Source organism: Cetorhinus maximus, chromosome 24, assembly GCF_964194155.1.
Source record: "Cetorhinus maximus chromosome 24, sCetMax3.hap1.1, whole genome shotgun sequence".
Classification (NCBI taxonomy): Eukaryota; Metazoa; Chordata; class Chondrichthyes; order Lamniformes; family Cetorhinidae; genus Cetorhinus; species Cetorhinus maximus.
In genome coordinates this window covers 49,251,615-49,266,413 of record NC_135902.1, presented here as the reverse complement: position 1 = coordinate 49,266,413, position 14,799 = coordinate 49,251,615, and the positions used below count along the sequence as shown (strand labels likewise).

At 40.4% G+C, this 14,799-nt stretch overlaps 1 protein-coding gene across 3 annotated transcripts; it reads left to right on the top strand.

Annotated features, from left to right (window-relative positions):
- The first annotated feature begins 225 nt into the window (after positions 1-225).
- On the top strand, positions 226-14,546 carry ddx5 (DEAD (Asp-Glu-Ala-Asp) box helicase 5). Of its 3 annotated transcripts, XR_013580643.1 has the most exons (14): positions 226-645; positions 1,182-1,353; positions 2,230-2,326; positions 4,659-4,792; positions 5,628-5,693; positions 5,777-5,918; positions 6,009-6,169; positions 6,506-6,678; positions 8,844-8,954; positions 10,279-10,340; positions 10,425-10,484; positions 11,340-11,542; positions 11,782-12,006; positions 12,593-14,546. XR_013580643.1 is itself a non-coding variant. In XM_078571235.1 (13 exons), exons 1-13 carry the CDS (start codon positions 599-601, stop codon positions 13,105-13,107), a joined length of 1,965 nt encoding a protein of 654 aa, XP_078427361.1. In that variant the 5' UTR covers positions 226-598; the 3' UTR covers positions 13,108-14,546. The 3 variants fall into 3 exon arrangements, 2 of the variants coding, with proteins under 2 accessions (XP_078427361.1, XP_078427362.1); XM_078571235.1 differs by lacking the exon at positions 11,340-11,542; XM_078571236.1 differs by lacking the exons at positions 11,340-11,542; positions 11,782-12,006; positions 12,593-14,546 and adding an exon at positions 10,588-11,333.
- Positions 14,547-14,799: the final 253 nt, after the last annotated feature.

Genomic DNA, 14,799 nt, shown 5'->3' with positions numbered 1-14,799 from the left:
TCACAAGCTCAGGCTCCGCCCCAAACCCGTTTTATTTTTCTCTAATTAAAGCAAAATCCCCTACATGTTTCCCTATCCACCCACCCGCGATGTATAAGCAGCATTCTCCGCGAATATTTATTTTTTAATTATTATCTATTTATTTTGCTTCTTTTCCACCCTGCCGTTTGATTGACGTCATCCGGTCGTCAAGGGGAAGAAAGCCTTTCCTCGCTCACTTGTAGTCATCAGCGAGACGAAGTAGGTCCTGTCAAATCGAAGATGGGTGGTGAATCGTGGTTTAAAAAGCACCCTAACGCGAGGAGAATGGATCAAGTGCATTTTCAAGAGGGGTTAAAAGTGCAGGGGTGAAACGACAAGCGGGTGAAAGGGAGAAAGGGGTATTTGGGTCAGAGTTGGTGCGACGTAGTTTTTGAATTGCGGATGGATATGCGGAATGAGTTCCGGGCTCTCTCTTGCCGGCTTTGACTAAAGGCGGACAAGGAACCGGCATTTTGGCTTCAGCTTTCAACCGGCTTCCTCCCTTTTCTCACACACAGCTCTACATCCGAGCGTCAGGCGTCTCATTTTTTTTTTCTTTCTCCTCTTCGCTTTTTGAATGATGCCTGGTTACGATAGAGGCGACCGTAGTCGGGAGCGTGGCGGGTGAGTTTGTGTTTTTCTTCGAAAGATGCATGTTCGGTTTTTTTTTCCCCCATTAAAAAAAAAGAGCCGGTTCCGTTCTGATGGACGAGGAGTGGTCGCCATGCGGTCCGTTAAAACAAAAGCTCGATCGGTATTTGAGTGCGTGAGTTATAGTAGTTAAAAAAATATTTTTTTTTTTACAAACTATTTTTGAAGATGGTTTGATCGCAAATTTGATTTAATCGTTTTGTCTTCCGTTCATTTTTACACATTCGTCTAATGTGGTTTTTTGTTTAGTCGTGTCACGGTTTCATTTTATATTAATATATATTTTATATTTGATGCTCCATTTGACCTCGTGTAGCAGGTTTCTTCCTTGTATCTAAAATGGCCGGGTGATTTTTTTTTTGTGCGGGTGGGGAGACGGAAACGAGAACACGATAAGCTCCCTGGTGAAGGGGTGGGGGTGGGGGCTTTTATGTCTGGTTTTTTTTTTAACCTGACATGTGCTTCATTTTCCTCGAAAGGTGTGTACATTTTTCTTAATCTTATTCCAGGTTCGGTTCGGGTGGACCTCGCTTCGGCGGTAGTAGGAACGCGCCTCCTCCCGGCAGGAAATTTGGGCAACCGGGGGAGAAGCTGAGGAAGAGAAAATGGGACTTGGAGGAGCTGCCCAAATTCGAGAAGAACTTCTACGTCGAGCACATAGACGTGCTGAACCGACCTGTGGTATGGCCGGCTGGCATTTCTCTCTCTCTCTTTTCCCCCCCCCCCCCCCTTATTTTTGTACATAGCGTGTGGCGGTGAAATAAATTCGCAAAGTCAAATAGTTAGTCCCGGAGGAAATTATAATCCTTTCATTTTTAAAGTTAATTTTCAGCTATGGGGTTGTAAGGGGGAAGCCACTTTTTAAAAAAAAATCAGCGCGATAATAGTCTTTGGCTTGGCAAAGACTGTGGAGGATGTTGGGATGACGCTTGTAGCTGATGGGTTATTCCTAAGCGTGCCGATGATTCATTCCCATTAGTCACGAATGGACCAACTTTCTCCGCCCACTAGAATATACATACTGTTGAACAGAAATGTTTCAGTGAAGTAGTGTATGCTGAGCTAATGTTTGGTTTCCCCCTGGTGGACATCTTCCCTCAGAAGCGAATGCGAATCACATACATAATCTTATTTTCAATGAGGAAGTAAAAAGCTATCAGTTACAAAATGCCGGTGGTTTATGAACTTGCCTTATGTTTCATTTCAGTTGAACTTTGGCTGATTGGCTTGTCAAATGTAATGTCTAGTTTAAATATTTCCAGTTAAATATACAGCTTGTGGCTAAGCATTCTACATCTAATGTAAATTGATACTATTGGATCTACATGTAGAAGGTGGCAGATGTTTGAAACTCTTTTGTAAACTGTAAGTGATGCTTGGGTCCAATCAATTTTAAATCAAATGATGTTTTGTTAAACTATTAAGGCCTTTACAGGGAAAGGCAGAGTTGAGTTCACAGAACAACCATGATCTCATTGACTAGCAGAACAGGGTTGAAGTTGAAATAGAAATTTAAATGGTAATAATTGGATCTGACAATGTTGTTAATTATTGCAGCAAGAAATTGAACAATACAGAAGAAGCAAAGAAATCACAGTAAAAGGACTTGGTTGTCCTAAACCAGTTTTCAACTTTGTTGAAGCAAGTTTTCCAAGTAAGTATGGTTGCTGTACACTGAAATTTTGGTTTACTTTTGAAGCAAGTAACCTCGTTGTAGTGAACAGTACCCTTTACACAGATGAAGTTGTTTGTAATCACAGAGATAAAAACAAAAAGCTAAAAGCTACTGTGGATGTTGGAAATCCAAAACAAAAACAGAATTACCTGGAAAAACTCAGCAGGTCTGGCAGCATCAGTGGAGAAGAAAACAGTTGACGTTTCGAGTCCTCATGACCCTTCGGCAGAACTGAAGTATAGTTAGGAGAGAGGTGAAATATAAGGTGGAGGGCGGGGGGGAGAGAGAAGTTGAGGGTGGGGTGGTTGTAGGGATAAGCAAGCAGTGGTAGGAGCAGATAATCAAAAGATGTCACAGACAAAAGGATCAAAGAGGTGTTGAAGGTGGTGATATTATCTAAGAAAAGTGCTAATTAAGAATGGATGGCAGGATACTCAAGGTACAGCTCTAGTGGGGGTGGGGTGGAAAGACTAACAAAGTTTTAGATTTAAAAATAATGGAAATAGGTGGGAAAAGAAGAATCTATATAAATTATTGAAAAAAAGGAGAGGGGGAAGAAACGGGGTGGGGATGGGGGGAGGGGGAGTTTAAGATCTAAAGTTGTTGAATTCAATATTCAGCCCGGAAGGCTGTAAAGTGCCTAGTCGGAAGATGAGGTGCTGTTCCTCCAGTTTGCGTTGGGCTTCACTGGAACAATGCAGCAAGCCAAGGACAGACATGTGAGCAAGAGAACAGGGTGGAGTGTTAAAATGGCAAGCGACAGGGAGGTTTGGGTCTTTCTTGCAGACAGACCGCAGGTGTTCTGCAAAGCGGTCGCCCAGTTTGCGTTTGGTCTCTCCAATGTAGAGGAGACCGCATTGGGAGTAACGAATGCAGTAGACTAAGTTAGGGGAAATGCAAGTGAAATGCTGCTTCACTTGAAAGGAGTGTTTGGGCCCTTGGACGGTGAGGAGAGAGGAAGTGAAGGGGCAGGTGTTGCATCTTCTGCGTGGGCAGAATTTTTTTTCCAATAATTTATATAGATTCTTCTTTTCCCACCTATTTCCATTATTTTTAAATCTACAACTAATACCTTGTCAGTCTTTCCACCCCACCCCCACTAGAGCTGTACCTTGAGTATCCTGCCATCCATTCTTAATTAGCACTTTTCTTAGATAATATCACCACCTTCAACACCTCTTTGATCCTTTTGTCTGTGACATCTTTTGATTATCTGCTCCTATCACTGCTTGCTTATCCCTACAACCACCCCACCCTCAACTTCTCTCTCCCCCCCACCTTAGACCAGCTTATATTTCACCTCTCTCCTAACTATACTTCAGTTCTGCCGAAGGGTCATGAGGACTCGAAACGTCAACTGTTTTCTTCTCCACCAATGCTGCCAGACCTGCTGAGTTTTTCCAGGTAATTCTGTTTTTGTTTTGCTTTTGTTTGTAACCATGCTGTTAGTTCAGTAGAATTTTGTGGCATTGGTGTAAGACCTTGATGTGATTGCTGCAGTCTCATTAACCCCAGCGCTGTGGTTACTATGCGTAAGGTTTCACATTCAGTCTACTGCACAGTTAACTGATCTGAGGTTATGGCCTTATTTGGTAGCTCCTAGTCACTGTTCCACAGTATCCAGTGGCAGTGTAGATTTTGGGTGTGGTGATTAAGTTGATGACCAAGATAACCCCATGGGTTGCATTGCTTGTAGAACTGTACCCAGCTAGGGATAACTGTTGGGGGTGGGGATGGGAAAGAAATGATGTAAGGTTCTAGTCCAGACTGGTTACTAGAATCTAGTTTGAGGGTGTGCCTCATTAATTTAATGGGAGGGCTGTCTGAAGTTCTTTCTGGGGTGTGGTCTACTGAATTTGAATAGCAAATATGTTGGAATGATTGTCCTTGGAGAAACAAATAGAACATTTTCTTACACAGCATCTTTCAATCTAATATCAATAAATACATTGAGAAAGGAAGTCGTGTCAATTTCCTTGGATACCTCTCTATGCATACTGAACTAACGTTGGAGTGAATGACAGGAGGGGAGGGAACACTAAGCTATACAATACCAGATCATTTCAGAGCTGGCTGACACACAAGCTACCAAAGCCATAACTGCAAGCTACTCTTTTTATTTTCGCATCTATCATGTCAGCAAAGTAGTTTGGGCAGTGACTAGTATTTGAGGATCTTGGCTAGTTGACATAATAGACAATATAAAATTTCCTGCCAAAAACATACAAACACTGTTTTCCTCTTATTTGCTGTTCCAGTTAAAACTTTTGCTTTTTATAATCCTTGCTCCTTTCCTCCACCCCTTCCACAGCATACGTATTGGATGTTTTGATGCAGCAAAATTTCACAGAACCAACTGCTATTCAGGCTCAAGGTTGGCCTGTTGCACTTAGTGGCAAGGACATGGTTGGAATTGCACAGACTGGATCTGGTAAAACACTTGCTGTAAGTATGCCTGTGCGAGTGACTTGTCTGAACCAGAATTTTGAATTTGTCTAAGTCCAGCATTGAGTTCATAGCTTTAGACCTCTGTTTTAATGCAGTAGATATGCAGTGCTATGCTGTTGCAAGTAGTCTTATGGGTGAGACATCTTGCCATGGTTCCTGTCTGTTCTTGTAGCATTTCTCAATGGCATTCTCTTCCGAATGCTGGCAGTGTTTATTCCTCAACCAGCGTCACCAAACATAATGGACCTCACTGTGTGTAAATGGCTACTTCTCCTGAAAGAGAGAATTGCATTTATATAATGCCTTTCATGACCACTGGATATCTCAGTACTTTGTACCCTACAAGGTACTTTTTGAGCTAACTTAGTATAGGAAACACTGGCCAATTTGTGCACAGCAAGCTCCTGCACTCACCAACGTGATAATGATCAGATTTGTGATCCTCTTTGAGGGAGTAAATATTAGCCTGGACACTAAGCTCCACTGTCCTTAAAATAGTACAGCGGGATCTTTTATCTTGCATTTCAAAAAGGAATGTCTTTTTCAAAGCATTTCAGAACTGTTTTGAGAATTAGGAAGGCATTGTATAAATGAGCTTTTCTAATTTGCTTTCAGATGCAGTAACTTAAGTATCAAACTGCATAAATTACAGGTTACCTGAAGGAGATTTTAATGCTGTATCAATCGGGTTTAACCTGATGCCTTACAAAGTGACTTGTGTTGACCCTAACTGACCAACTGAGGACTCTTAATTGTATAAATAAGAATTTTGAACTACTTCTGATCCTCTGATTCGAAGTCTGTATAATTTGGCAATTGTCTTTTTTTGCAGTACTTGCTGCCTGCAATTGTCCACATAAATCACCAGCCTTTCCTGGAACGTGGAGATGGTCCTATAGTAAGTTGCTTATTAAGTTGGATTACAAGAATTGCTAGCAGTTTGAAATTTGACATTAGATTATAAACTAATTTTTTTCTTAGTGTCTAGTACTGGCACCAACCAGAGAGCTGGCTCAACAAGTACAACATGTGGCACATGATTATGGAAGAGCATCCCGTCTAAAATCAACATGTATTTATGGAGGAGCGCCAAAGGGCCCACAGATTCGGGATCTTGAAAGAGGTATTGTTTGCTAAGACTTTGATGTTATAATCTGCATTTCTAAGTAATGCTCATGATAAATCAGTGTCTTGCCCATCTTCTATCTTGTAGGTGTGGAAATCTGTATTGCAACACCTGGTAGATTGATAGACTTTTTGGAGGCTGGAAAGACTAATCTCAGGAGATGTACATATCTGGTACTTGACGAAGCAGACCGCATGCTTGACATGGGCTTTGAACCACAGATCAGGAAAATTGTCGAACAGATCCGGGTAAGTGACTTTTTTTTGTTTTTAAAAGGACCCACAACTTAAATGTTTGCTAATAGTTTATTTAAAATGTCTGACTAATTAGTCTATTCAGAGCCATTTTAAAGCTGGCTACAGATGTCTTTCTGTTGTAATTTGTTAGTTGACCAAGTGTGTCACTCTAGAGCAGGTGCAGGTCAAGTTAAAAGTACATTGTTATTGTTTTAAAATCTGTTCTTAGTCCAATGTTTATTCAGATGTCTTGGGGGTGGGGGGGCAATGTATAACTTAGAAATTGATTTCTTGTTATCACCCCCTTTTTGTGGGCTATTTAAATATTGCAATTTCTTTCCTCCATAGCCTGACAGACAAACTTTGATGTGGAGTGCAACTTGGCCCAAAGAGGTTCGACAGTTGGCTGAAGATTTCTTGAAGGAATATGTTCAGATTAACATTGGTGCATTGGAACTTAGTGCCAATCATAACATCCTGCAGATTATAGATGTGTGCCAAGAGGTTGAGAAAGATGATAAGTAAGTGAGATTTAGATCATTTTTGGATACATGATTTGCTATGGATTGAGTAAATCTTTATCCTCACCTCTGCATTGCACCACTTTTATCCTAAAGGGAAACTTGGGTCTTGCATCTCTTGGAATTTTGTTTAATGCATCTGCTGGAGTCTGAGCTCTCCTGGAGCAGCCAGATAACTTCCTAGATAAAAAGGAGCTATCTTGCATGTAATACACTTGCCTTCCAAGTCTATATTGTGGTTTCTGGGGTCATGTCCAAATCTCTTCCTCTCCATCAGTGAAGCTACTACAGTATTCTAGCAGCCAGAGACTGAGTCTATCTCTGATTTATCATTTTATTTTTCTTATTAGTGCTGTTTTTGTTCTATTTCTTGCTCCTCAGAAGAGATATTTGGAAGTGTTCCTGACATGAGTAGCTGTAACAATATATTTTAAACTTGTAATCTCAAACTCATGACCTCCAAGATTCCAAAGGTACCTGAAATTAGTTCATTCTATTGTTTCCCCAGTAAATTGCACCCTGCTTTTTGGGTCAAAGGTCTTGACAGTTTGAAGACATGTCTAGATGTTGTCTCTGCTGTGCCATTTTAATTGCCTTCGAATGGTATCTTTTGACAGTCTATTATCAAAACAAATAGTGAGCTGTGAAACTGGTTACATAGCAAAGCCTTAACTAATGTACCTGAGCATCTAGAGCATTAGACAGGGAAGAAAATATTTGAGCCAATGATTGAGTTGCTCTGGCTATTCAGAACTGAGGTTTTGGCCTATGTCTTAGTATTATACTAGGATATTTACTACTCTACATATTAAATTCTTGATTCTTTTTTTTTATGATTTAACCACAGAATTCTCTTCAGTCATAAGAACATAATTAGAAGCAGGAGCAAACGATATGGCCCATTTGACCCTGCTCTTGCCATTCAGTATGATCGTGGCTGATCTTCAGCTTCAATTCTGCTTTTCTGCCTGCTCCCTGTATCGCTTTTCTAAGATCAAAAATCTTTTGCTGCCTTCACTGAGTTGGTGCATCCATACCCCCTCTCTGTCTGGAATGCTCTATCAAGCCCCTTGAGAATCTTGTACGTTTCAATGAGATCACCTCTTTTATTCTTCAGACCCAATTTACTCAGACTCTTATCTGGGGAAAATCTAGTGAACCTTTGCTGTACTGCCTTGAATGCAAGTATATCCTGGAGTCCAAAACTGCACCTGGTACTCTAGGTGTGGCCTCACCATAGCCCTGTACAACTGTAACAAGATTTTATTATTGTACTCCAGTCCTCTGCAATAAAGGTCAATGTGCTATTTACCTTCCTAATTGCTTGGTGTACCTTTGTTCGAGATATGGGCATTGCTGGCCAAGCCAGCATTTATTGCCCATCCTTAATTTCCCTTGAAGGTAGTAGTTAGCTGCTGCCTTGAACAGCTGCAGTAGGTACACTGCAGTTCTGTTAAAATTCCAGAATTTTGACCCAGCAACAGTGAAAGGATGGTGGTGTGTTTGGAGTGGAACTTGCAGGTAGTGGTGTTCCCATGCATCTGCTGCCCTTCTACCTTCTGGGGAGGTAGATGTCACAGGTTTGGAAGGTCCTGTCAAAGGAACCTTGCTGCAGTGCTTCTTGTAGAAGGTGTACACTGCTGCCATGGTGGTGGTGGAGGGTGTGAATTTTGAAGGTGGCGGATGGGGTGCCATTCAAGCAGGCTGCTTTGTCCTGGATGATGTCAAGCCTCTCGAGTGTTGTTGGAGCTGCACTCATCCAGGCAAGTGGAGAGTATTCCATCACACTTGTGACATGCCTTGTTGATGGCGGTCAGGCTTTGGAGAGTCAGGAGGTGAGTTATCCTCCTGAATTTCTCAGCCTCTGACCTGCTCTTGTAGCCACAGTGTTTATATGGCTCTGAAGAAGAGTCATACGGACTCCAAAGTTAACTCTCTTTCTCTCCGCAGATGCTGTCAGATCTGCTGAGCTTTTCCAGCATTTTTTGTTTGTTTGATTTCCAGCATCTGCAGTATTTTGCCTTTATATGGCTAGTCCAGTTCAGTTTCTGGTCAATGGTAACCCCAAGGATGCACCTTGTCCATAATCTCTTTGCAGCCTTTTGTGTTCTTGTTATACTTTAAGCTGCAGTGATGTTAAAACTTCATTGTTGATAAATTTCTAGGTTGCTGAGGTTGATGGAGGAAATAATGAGTGAAAAAGAAAACAAAACTATCATTTTTGTGGAGACCAAACGGAGATGTGATGAGCTTACAAGGCGAATGAGAAGGGATGGGTGAGTAATTGTTAAACTTGCCTACATTTGTTAATCACTTATGATACAGGATATTCTGTAATTAGTATCTTTTGTCAAAATAATAAGCTAAAATGCCACTTGAGATGGCTTCTGTCTGAACAGATATTTAGCTTGTTTTTATTAAATTGAGTTGATTGCTGATGTGTTCACTTGTTTTGCAAATAAGCTTTCCATTTTGAACTGGTGCCAAGTTGAATTACTTTAATGAATTGTTTTCTGTCCAGAAATGGTTGTAGTTGTAAATACACATTTGGTTTTGCCAACAGGTTGGCGGTATTGAAAAGATTCAAATTAAAGTAGGAAATAAACTTAGTATGAAACAGTTTGTTTAAAATGTGTATGATATTCCAGCTGAATGCTAGAAATTTGAAAAATGGAAAATGTTGGAAATACTCAGTATTGTGGAGAGAAACAGTTAACATGTTGGGTCAGGATGACCTTTAATCAATTAGAGGCAATAGATTGAGCAAGGAGTAAGTGGGACAAGGATGATAGGATGAAAGACAGGAGAGAATAAATGAATGACAGTTATCTTTGCAGGGTCAAAGGGATTGAAGATGGGGGCAAGAAACATGTGCCTAGAGCAGGTGTGCCAAGTGAGAGAAATTAGTCTTTTAATTAGGCACTTCACAACTGGATGTAACATTGAGTTAATTTCAGACTGTAAACTGTCCCTGCTTTGTTTTTTTTGCATGTTTAGATTTTTCTTACTTGAATCTAAAAGCAAATGCCTTTTTAACATTTTCTGTTTTTGTTCACAATTTGATTGTTGGTAGCCTCCAGTGTGGTGATCTGGAAAATTCCCCTGGTAGTCCATTGTGTGCTCTACTGAGCCACAGCTACATACATGTCTGCTCCTGAGTTTCCAAGTTGAGTACATGATGGAAGCAATACATGAATAAGCTAGCAAGTGTAATGTTGCTTTCAGTTCGAAGTCTTTTGTAACTTTAGTTGAGTATTAAATTGACACCTTGCTCAGTTCAAATGGCCAGATTTTTTTCAATGCAAAAGGGCTTTTCTTACAGCTGTATGACATTCCTCCTAATCTGTGCCTTTAGCTCAAGTTAATTGACAGGACAAAGTAAGACCTAGCTTCAGGTTGGGAGTAAGAAACTGCTCCAAATTGCAGTGGTTTACTGAGCATCTCTTGTAGCTTGTGCAATTGGTGTGCAAAGCATGCATTTAAGATGGATTTGAACTGTTGATCTTTGTTTATAGTTAACACTGTTTTTATGCACTTTAATCTAGAACACTTTTTTAAAATTCTGAACTATTTCATTTGTAATCGGTTTGCTGTTTACAGATGGCCAGCAATGTGTATTCATGGTGACAAGAGTCAACCAGAACGTGACTGGGTTCTAAATGGTAAGTAGTGCTCCAGCTTGAACTTGATCAATCCTCTTGCATTTCTAAGCGTGCACGATCTAATTTCTTTCTTTTTTTTTTCAGAGTTTCGGTCAGGCAAAGCACCAATCCTTATTGCCACAGATGTTGCTTCTAGAGGTTTAGGTTAGTAATGCCAATTCGACTTTTGTCTTTCCCCACTTTATTCAAAGATTTAAAGAAAGTATATCGTTGCTTTCTTTAACATTTTTTTGCGTTTTTTTCTAAGTTGTGTAAAGGTGCAGTCTTTGTGGCAGGGCCTAGGCATGACAGTTCGAGGACTCGAGAGGGGAAGGAGGACTAATCGATGTGATCGGCTGGCAGCTATCCAGTCGAGTACAGAGATGCTGAGCAGAGAGCATTGTGTGCCAGTAATCTTCAAAAGGCAGAATGGTCAACATTAGCCCGCCACCCTAAAAACCTGTTCTCGCCCTGGATGACTTGAAGCACTTGCCACTTCTCATTCATTAAATCTTTGGTTCATTTGTGTACTTTTATTCACTTTTATTGTGCCCTAGTTTCATTTTTTTCTCCCCTAGTTAGCTAAATTATAACTCCCTTTTTTTACAAGTTGTAGTGAGTTTACCAAAATAGTGCGCTGAACAAGTATCTAATTGTTAAACTTTGTTCAATGCTTCATGTTTCTATTTTTTAATGGAGAGAGCAGCGTTAACATCAGTAAGGTCCTCTTTCAGAAATTGGTGGTGAGTACTGGCACAAGTTAGTGAAGATTGGTAGACCCCAGCTTTAGACAACACTGAATCTAGCAGTGTAATGCCCTCATCTTAAGTTCCTCCCTCACCTAATTTATATTAGTCATGTCAGGACCTGCCAAACAGAGACATTTTCTCAAGTGAACACTGGCTTCTTAGAAGTGCTTGCCTAGACGAGATGTCAAAAGGAAAACTGAGTAGGGAGGTATTGGGGATATAGGTGTCCATTGGGCTTTGTTTAATTGTAGTCTATTTTGGTCTTGGCAAGACATGCAGTGTGGCCTGAATCCTGAGCTTCTCATGAATGTGTAGGAAGGACCTTGCCTGACTGTTCTAAGGTCCTGAATGGCACATGAAGAGGCAACAATGTACAAAGTGGCCCCAACTGTGTAGAAGCATCCGGATGTCACTTGATAACATGTGGGGAGTTCGCTGACTTGGGAATGGACTAGTGAATGCATACTCCCAATGGTAAGATCTCAAAGTATCTCTCTAAGATTTTGGGTTGCTTTTTTTTTTAAGGGGAGTGTGCATTGTTTTCTCTTCCCACAGTAGTATTCCCACAGGATTTGAAATAAGGGTTGTTTTAACATTTGCTTTACAGTCATGATGCTGCAGCTGTTTGCTCAATTGCTAACTCCTGTTTTTGATCTGACTGTTGTGGTTTGCATAATTTGCACCTGCTTTTGCAACACTGCAACACTTTACAGATGTTGAAGATGTGAAATTTGTCATCAATTATGACTACCCTAACTCCTCTGAAGACTATATTCACCGCATTGGGCGAACTGCCCGCAGTTCCAAAACTGGCACCGCTTACACGTTCTTTACTCCTGGCAACATAAAGCAAGCAAATGACCTTATCTCTGTGCTTCGTGAAGCAAATCAGGCTATCAACCCAAAGCTAATACAGATGGTAGAAGACAGAGGTTCAGGTAACTATACTTGATAAGTTTCCAGTTGAGTAAAATTTATCTGTAGGATGTTAAACTTTGGCTAAACTGGGATTTTAAAAGCAACCTTCAATTTTATATAATGCTTTAATCCAGAAAGTTTTCTGATGCCAAAGTTGCTTGAGGGGGTTAGGTAAATGAATGTCTAGCCAAAGGAGAGAATAGACTTGATCGCCAAAACCTCAAGTGGATTTTGAAGTAGGATAGGGAGGTAGAAGGGTTTTGGGAGGGGTGGAATTGAGTGGGACCCAAAGTGACTGAAAATATGGCTGCTAGTGGGGTGATGAACCAAAGGTATGGGGACATGGTGTGAGATTATTGGGCTTGAAATGCATGGAGATATAAGAGGGGTAAGGCCAAGGGACAATTTAAACCAGGATAATATTTGGGAGACTAGCCAGATTTGTTGAAATGGTGGCTTTTATAGAAAGGTGGGCTTAAGGCTGGGGTTTGGGCTGTGTTGAATGCACAATGGGCAGTTGAGCATGAAGTTTATTTGTCAGTAATTGAAATTGTACATAATTCTGAAATATGATTTGTAATTGTACTAATGTTTTATTTTTAACAGGTCGTTCCAGGGGTAGGGGTGGCTATAAAGATGATCGCCGTGATGACAGAAGAGACAGATTCTCTGGTTCCAACAGGGGTGGGGGTTATAATGGTTTTAGGAATAGGGATAGCTTGGACAGGGTATATGGACCAGGAGGCAGGGAGAATGGTTTTAACTCTCAAAGTTACCCCTCAGCCAGCCAAAATGCCTTTGGTTCTGGGAAATTCAGCTCCACGAACAATTTTGGAAGTATGTCTAGGTTTGGAAATTCCTCCAGTTATCCAGGATCTGTGAACCAGGGAGCTGGTTCATATGGCAATCAGAGTCAAAATGGTTACAAGGCTATCGGTGGCAAAGTGCAGCAGTTTGGAAGTGGTCATTCTGGTCCTAATGCCATGCAGAGCAATGGCATTGGTCAGCAGCCATCTGTGGGAGCTCAGTATCAGTATCCACCCCCACCTTTAATGGGAATGGGTTTCCAGGCACAGACTGGTTACCCAATGCCTCTTGCATATGGAGGAATGCAGAAGTAACTTATTGAACTAGGTGTTGAGTTTTTTCATTCTCTTCTGACTTGTACTGTACCTTTTTTTTGTTTGAGGAGAGGATGAGAAAGTTCTTTAAGATTAGAAACCATTGATATTCCAGGAAAGACTGCAGTGCAGCAGTAGGATTGGTGCACTTTTCCCCACTATTTAATTTTTTTTGTTACTTTACATTCCTTGGAAATTTTTTGTTAGTGTTTTTCTATTAGAATGGCAGATTGATATTATACAAGTTTAACTTATGCATAAAAGTACCACAGCGTATGTAAAGATGCATGTCCTTCCAGTAAGGAAGTTTGAAAGTCTTGGAGTTCTGTATGTATGTAACTGCCAAAGTGTCATTTTAAATAAAAATTTAAAAAAAATGGGTTCCTGGGCCTATACATGAGCATGAATGAATGAATGCACTTAAGTTTACATTGTTCACTTAGTTGCATGTCCATACTGAGTAGTTGGTATTTTAAAAAAAATTTGTGATTTGTTTGGGCTAAAACTAGTGGTGTAGTCACCACTGCTTCTGGAAGGCTATTGGATTTTTCAGTGTATATGTGCATGCATCATACAGACCAATTTATGGGTAAATTTATAGATGTTGAAGTAATTGCTACTCCCTTGGGTTAAACGTAGAATGCTGTGGTCAGACCATGCTTAATAATCTCTGTTTTGGTCACCATCTCTAAGGCAGTTCAGGGAAGAACCATGAAAGTGTTCCCTGGTAGGATATAAACAGCTGGGTTTAAGTCTCAACTGGGAGGTCCTCCCATTGGAGATGTATGTCCAGAACACTACTTCAATTAAACCATGGCTGTAGGACAAGGGTCACAGACTAAAAATTGTGGAAAGCAAGTTTAAGACCAGTGATGAGGAAGTTTTTTCCCACTGATCAATAGCTCAGCATTTAACTATGCACATAACAATTGAAAGTAAAGTTTTTCTGAGTGCAGTCATATGTAATTTAGGCCAACAGAAGATAAATATCAGTCTCATAAGCAGCCCCCATGATCTAGTATATGAAGTGGATGTTGAACGTTTACATCCAGTGAGGACAGGAAGGTTCAATAGCCAATGATAAAGATCTGCTTCTGTTCTTGAACAATTGCTGTTCTTAAATGCTTGAATGCACCAGCATGAATCGGGACAGAAAATTGAAAGTCAAGTCCCCTTTTTAAGCAAAGATAAATTGTACTGATTTTGATTTTGCTCCTGAGGTAGGTTGATCCAGGATATTGAATCAAAAATGTTTCAGGAGCAATTAAGCGGGATTCTGAAACAAGTGATTGAAAGATATAATATGAAGTAAGCTAAAGTGGGACTAATAGATACCAATGAACTAGATTGGAATAATGAGTCAAATTTCCTTGTGTACAACTTACTAGATTTGCTAGTATTTTAACAATTTGTAATAAAGGAATTCTAAATTTGCTGTATTTAAGTAAATGATTGCTAGAATTAAATTTGTAATGTAATTAAACAAAATGGCTATTAAACTTAGACAATGGCTGTCAGCTGGTGAATAGGCCACAGGGGCCAATCTAAACTGGGTCCAATCCTGCCCAAATTATGCATGTATATTCTTCCACAAAGTATCAGTCAAGGGGTATTTGAGTCATTTTACAGTTTCACCACTACCCTGTTTTAGATGACTTGCTGATATTCTTTGTTGCATGAGGCATCACATTT